Here is a 7,013-nt window from a genome sequence, read left to right as displayed (position 1 = left end):
CAGCTCTATCATATTATCATGTTTTGTTATATGAAGATTTCTTATGTGTATGTTTGTTTTCTTTTAGAAAAAATATTTATCTGAATTATAATCCTGAAGAAGCGGTCACCACAAAACATGTAGTGTCTATAACTGGATAAAAAGTAATACCACATTCCCTATTGTGGGTCGACACATCTATTCCTTTCCAGTTTTTATCAGAGGTATTTTACTGTTTAAAGGTATTTCCCCTTATGGGATATGTGGCACCTCTTATTTGTTATCTATCTACCATTGTGGTTATATATTCCTTTAAAAAAAATTCTCAATAAATTTGTATTCTTATTAAAAACCTGTTTAACCACTTCAATACCAGGCACTTACACACCTTCCTGCCCAAGCCAATTTTCAGCTTTCAGCGCTGTCGCAATTTGAATGACAATTGCGCGGTCATGCTACACCAGGGGTGCCCAACCTTTTGAAGAGTTAGGGCCACTTAAGCGACTTGGTAACTGGCTGTGGGCCACAATGAGTGGAGCGGGTGGATGGCATGTCCGTGTCCACTCTGCATTTGCAGAGCAGACACAGACACAGCCCACAATACTTTTTGGCGGATCGTATTGGAGGTAGAACACAAGTCGGTTTATGTCTGCCACGACTTAGAGGTGAATGGAGGGTCCAATTGGTCGGACTGTCGGACTGACCGTGTGAAAGGGGTCCAAGGCTGCTTTCACACTGATGCGCTGCAGTTTACCCGCACCACGAGTGCAACGCAGTGTACCTTTGGCTTTCCTGCAGTTTTCAATAAACTGCTATTATATTCTGCAGGTTTGGTGCACTTTCAGAAAGCTCACCAAACTCACAAGTAATAATAGAAGTCTATGGCTCAGTGCAGGTAAACTGCTCTGCACCTGCGGATCAGTTTGAAAGCAGCCCAGTAACCACTGCAGAAAAAGATATGCCCATATATACACTGTGATTTTAGTAATAAACTGACCTTTAATAACAGTATTCTTTTGATTCTATAAGAGAGCAGGAGGTCGCGGGCCACATCAGAGGGCTCCGTGCGCCACATGTGGCCCCTCAGGCCAGTGGTTGGGCACCCCTGTGCTACACTGTACCCAAACAATTTTTTTATCATTTTGTTCCCACAAATAGAGCTTTCTTTTGGTTGTATTTCTTACTTTTTGTGCAACAAATAAAAATAGACTAAATTTTTTTTCTTTGTTTCTGTTAAATTGTTTTATAAATAGGTACATTTTCTTCTTCAATGACGGGCACTGATAAGGCAGCACCAAAGATGGCACTGATGATGGGCACTGATAGGCCGCACTGATGGGCACTGATAGGTGGCACTGATGGGCACTCATAGGTGGGCACTGATGGGCATGGATGGGCACTGAGAGGTGACACTGATGGGTGGCACTGATGACACTGATGGGTGGCATTTCTGGGCATCATTTGTTTTTTTCTGGACAATAATGTCGCCAGTCAGTGGGCACTGACTGGCATCTATTGTGCATATTTTTTAATATGTGGATGGCCATGGGGTACATACCTGGCCATCCACATGTTACCCCCTTCCCTGGTGGTCCTGGCAGCTTCCCTGGTGGTCCAGTGTGGGCATCGGTGGCGGGGGCTGCCCTGATAAACAATCAGCACAGACCCCCCAAATCAGGAGAGCCGCCGATTGGCTCTCCTCTACTCACGTCTGTCAGGTGAGAGTGAGGAAAAGCTGATCAACGGCTCTTCCTGTTTACAGTGTGATCAGCCATGATTGGACACGGCTGATCACGTGGTAAAGAGATCAGGGTAGCGATGTGTCAGACTGACACACCGCACCACCAATCCCCGTGATACGTGCCCCCATGGGCATGTGGCGGCTTTTATCCTGCTGGACGTCATATGACATTCTGCTATAGGCCGGGCGAGAAGTAGTTAAGCATTGTAAGGCTATACCGTACCACGAAAGTCTGAAGTTGCCTCAATTCCCTAGCTGTTTTCATTGCATTTATAGGACGAAGGTACTTTATAATTCCTCTTTATTTCAGTAGCACAATATATTCTGCCTTTACACGCACATGAAATTTAATGGCATCCCAGTCTTAGTCCATAGGGTTCAATATTGAGTTGGCCCATCCTACAAAGTTTAGGAGTGTGTCTTTGGGAATGTTTGACCATTCTTCCTCCCAAACTCGCTCATCCATGTCTTTATGCACCTTGCTTTGTGCACTGGTGCGCAGTCATGTTTGAACAGGAAGGGCAAACCCCAAACTGTTCCCACAAATTTGGGTGAATGATGAAATGATGCTCAAAATGTCTTGGTATGCTGATGTCTTAAAAGTTCCCTTCACTGGAACTTAAGGGCCAAGCCCAGCCCCTGCAAAACAACCCCTCACCATAATCCCCCCTCCACCAAATGATTTAGAGTAGTGCACAAAGCAAGGTTAATAAAGACATGGATGACGAGTTTGGGGTGGAGGAACTTGACTGGCCTGCACAGAGTCCTGACCTCAACCTGATTAGGAACCCCTTTGGGATAAATTCGAGAGGAGGCTGAGAGCCAGGCCTTCTCTCCAACATCAGTGCCTGACCTCACAAATGCGCTTTTGGAAGAATGGTCAAACATTCCCATAGACACGCTCCTAAACCTTGTGGACAGCCTTTTCAGAAGAGTTGAAGCTTTTATAGCTGCAAAGGGAGGGCCATCTCAATATTGAACCCTACGGACTAACACTGGGATGCCATTAAAGTTCATGTACGTGTAAAGGCAGCCATCTCATTACTTTAGTGTATATACTAATGTTTTTTTTATGTGGTAGATAATAATAGCTTACAGCTGTAGAACAACAATGCTAGATGGACCTGTAAAACAAAAGTATCAGCTTAGCTGCTGATATGCTGCATGCAGGGGCGTGAAAAAGACCAGGGGCTTCAGCCCAAAGTCTGAGCCTGACACCGAGGGGGGGGGTCAGGTATGTCAGTGGAATGGTTAGATAGGTCAGTGACCCACACCACACTGACCTACCTGACCATTCCACTGACCTACCTGACCCACATCCACACTGACCTACCTGACCCACACGGACCTACCTGACACACACTGACCATTACATTGACCTACCTGACCCCCACCGACCTGACACACACTGACCCACCTGACCATTACACTGACCTACCTGACCCACACTGACCTACCTGACACACACTGACCATTACACTGACCTACCTGACACACATTGACCTACCTGGCCCACAATGATCATTACACAGACCCACACTGACCTACCTGACACACACTGGCCCACACCAACCTACCTGACCCACACTGACCTACTTGACACACACTGACCCACACTGACCTACCTGACCATTACACTGACCTACCTGACCTATCTGACACACACTGACCATTACACTGACCTACTTGACACACACTGACCTACCTGACCATTGCACTGACTTACCTAACCCATGCTGACCTACCTGACCCACACTGAACTACCTGACAAACACTGACCCAGACCCACACCCACACTGACTTACCCAACACACACTGAACATTAAACTGACGCACACTGCCCTACTTGACGCACACTGCCCTACTTGATGCACACTGACCTACCTGACACACACTGACCTTCCTCACACACACTGACCTACCTTAACCACACTGAACTACCTGACATACACTGACCATTAAACTGACCCAAACCCACACTGATCTACCTGACACACACTGACATACTGTGACCAACCTGACCATTACACGTGATGTCAGACTTCAGGTCACCGCGACCTCCGGCTCCTCCTGCAGCTCAGCCGTAGTGTGCGGCGCCGGCACACCCATCCCAGTAGACAGCAGGCAGCCAGAGACAGGAGAGGACAGGAGAGGAGTGATGCGGCCACATTGCTGTTCCCGCCTTCTTGAGCCTGCAGCACCTATGATGGACGTCACATGTCATTGGACCAAACATGACAGGATTGTATCAAGGCACAGATCTGGGGAAGGGTACAGAAACATTTCTGCAGCCATGAAGGTCCCAATGAGCCCAGTGGCCTCCATCATTCATAAATGGAAGAAGTTTGAAACCCCCAAGACTCTTACTAGAGCAGGCCGCCCAGCCAAACCGAGCGATTGGGGAAGAAGGGCCTTAGTTAGGGAGGTGACCAAGACCCGTGGTCACTCTGGCAGAGCTCCAGAGTTTCTCTGTGGAGAGAGGAGAACCTTCCAGAAGAACAACTATCTCTACAGCACCCTACCAATCAGGCCTGTATGGTAGAATGGCCAGATGGAAGCTACTCCTCAGTAAAAGGCACATGACAGCCTGTCTGGAGTTTGCCAAAGGCACCTGGAGGACTTTCAGACCATTAAAAACAAAAATTATCTGGTCTGATGAATGGCATATTTGGAAGAAACCAGGCACCGCTCATCACCTGGCCAATACCATCCCTACAGTGAAGCATTGTGGTGGCAGCATTATGCTGTAGGGATGTTTTTCAGCATTCAGTAACTGGGAGACTAGTTGGGATCGAGGGAAAAATGAATGCAGCAATGTATAGAGATCTTAAACTCACAGCCAAAATAACAGAGTGGCTTTGGGACAACTCTGCAAATGTCCTTAAGTGGCCAAGCTAGAGCCCCAACTTGAGCCCGATTGAACATCTCTGGAGAGATCTAAAAATGGCTGTGCACCAACGCTCCCCATCCAACCCGATGGAGCTTGAGAGTTCCTGCAAAGGAAGAATGGGAGAAACTGCCCAGAAATAGGTGTCAAGCTTGTAGGATCATACTCAAAGACTTGTAGCTGTAATTGGTGCCAAAGGTGCTTCAACAAAGCATTGTTTGTATTCTGTATTACAAAGTAAAATTATGTAGGCCTTTATCCCTCTAGTGTCCACTTTGTAGCTCCCAGCTCAGAAAGAATCAAACCAGTGACAACCAGGCCACATAAAACCTAATTGTGCAATGTTGAAACATGGTATAAAGAAAAAGAGTCGATACCTTTATGTACTGTATTGTAAATTACAAAGCTTTATTTATAAAGGGTGACTGGTTTAATTAGTTATTTCTTGTTGCCTTTCTGAAATCGATCGTGTACCATACAGGTTAATGTAGCAACAAAGATGACAAATTCTTTAAAATCGACTTCTGAGTCGCCATTTCATCCAGGTCCTTCATAAGCTTGTCAGAATTCTCTTTTGCTTTCCCACCCTACGATAAAAATAAAATAGTTTATAATTTAGTGGATAACATATACACTTTAACATCCAGTAACATTTTTTTATCTTTTTTTATCCTAAAAATATTTTTGTCTTTAATTATTTTTGTACATAATACATACTGTAATTATGTGCTTACTTGGCACATGGCATCTATTTATAATTTTTTTCACAGCAGACTCACATAACTAATCCATAATCTATAAAGGGGCCCCATAATTTGTAGTATTGCAGAAAACAAAGCAGTTACCTTGCACTCAATTTTGCTGTTTTTTTTTTATAGCAATTTTATGTATATGTGTTTTGCATACTATTTTACAAACTAATTTTATTATGTATTTTTTAGCCTTTTTAAAATGTTAACAATTAAATATTGATTATAGGCTTTATCCATAACACTCAGTTCTCAGAGTATGATGGGCTTTCAAAAAATATAGCCCAGTAATGACTGCAGCTTTTTGGCAGCGCCTGCATTAAGACATTCTCATCTCCGCCCCCCAAATCCATGTATCCAGCCCCTAATCTACATGCAGGGTGCCGGACGCATGGATTCCAATTTAATTTTTTTTTTAAAGCACATCATTAGAGCCTGAGGCTCTAATTGGGTTCAAAAAAGGGCATGCTCGGGGCGCAGAGGTCAGGTTGGGTGGTTTGTTTGCCACCCCCCCCTCGGATGGAGCACCAGCAGTCACTGGCTGTCATAGTACACTAGGATTGCATGCAACTTGACGTCTACTGGATGAGGAAAACATAAGAGCATTACATAATAATACTGTAATTAGTGCATAATAAAGGAAACAATAACAGTTGCTCTAAAGTTATAGTAAAAGCTCCGGTTTAATTTCTATACATAAATTGTATTAAAACAGGACCAAATAAAGTCTGTTGTGAACCACCATCCGAATGACTTTACTTTTTTATTTTAGTCTTTTTTTTTTCTGCAGCCTAAAATATCTTTATGGACTGCATTGGACATTGGGATCTTTAAGAAAAGTGCTGGTCCTGTTTATATATATATATTTTTATCTGCCCGGGGGCTTCGTTTTCCAGCTTCTAGGACTGTATTGAGCTTTTTCTGTGCGCTAATATAATCTTTGTAGTTCATTTTTATACAGTTTAAAATATGGAGATATGCGAATAGCCTGGAGCCAAGGGCTATATATCTTGAAAGCTGGAAATGCCAAAAGGTTCAGTAGAGCATTTATACAATCCATGTATTTTAGCGCTAAAAGGCTGGATTCACACCTAGGCATTTTTTGTGCTTTTTGCATTTTGCAGATTTGCACTACAGTCAATTTACCATGGTTTCCTATGGAACACGTTATGTAGTGCACAGTGGCGGCTGGTGCTCAATTTTTTTGGGGGGGGGGGGGGGGCGCACACAGAGCCCCAACCAATGACTCCCCCCACCCCCCGTCACTCGCCCTTGATAGGGCCTACAGACAGACCGATAGACAGATAGGTACACAGACAAATAAATAGATAGATAGACAGACAGTAGAAAGAAGACAGACAGAAAGATTAATAGACAGACAGATAGACAGACAGATAGATATATAGATAGATAATAAACAGATAGATAGATAGATATATAGATAATAGATAGATAGATTAATAAACAGATAGATAGATAGATATATAGATAATAGATAGATAGATTAATAAACAGATAGATAGATAGACAGATAGATAATAGATAGATAGATATATTAATAAACAGATAGATAGATAGACAGATCGATAATAGATAGATAGATTAATAAACAGATAGATAGATAGATAGATAGATAGATAGATTAATAAACAGATAG

At 43.4% G+C, this 7,013-nt stretch overlaps 1 protein-coding gene across 1 annotated transcript in view; it reads right to left on the bottom strand.

The window, feature by feature from the left end:
* Positions 1-4,985: 4,985 nt before the first annotated feature.
* LOC143976182 (protein S100-P-like) overlaps positions 4,986-7,013 on the bottom strand; it is a 9,997-nt gene continuing 7,969 nt past the window's right edge. Inside the window, 2 exon segments of the mRNA XM_077478616.1 lie at positions 4,986-5,146; positions 5,149-5,194. Coding sequence (XP_077334742.1) covers positions 5,046-5,146; positions 5,149-5,194 — 147 coding nt within the window. The 3' untranslated portion in view covers positions 4,986-5,045.

This window comes from Lithobates pipiens, unplaced genomic scaffold (assembly GCF_037356315.1).
Source record: "Lithobates pipiens isolate NorthernLeopardFrog02 unplaced genomic scaffold, aLitPip1_a1.2 Scaffold_13, whole genome shotgun sequence".
NCBI classification, from domain to species: domain Eukaryota; kingdom Metazoa; phylum Chordata; class Amphibia; order Anura; family Ranidae; genus Lithobates; species Lithobates pipiens.
The sequence above is the reverse complement of the archived record's forward strand: the minus strand, read 5'-3'. Positions and strand labels throughout refer to the sequence as shown.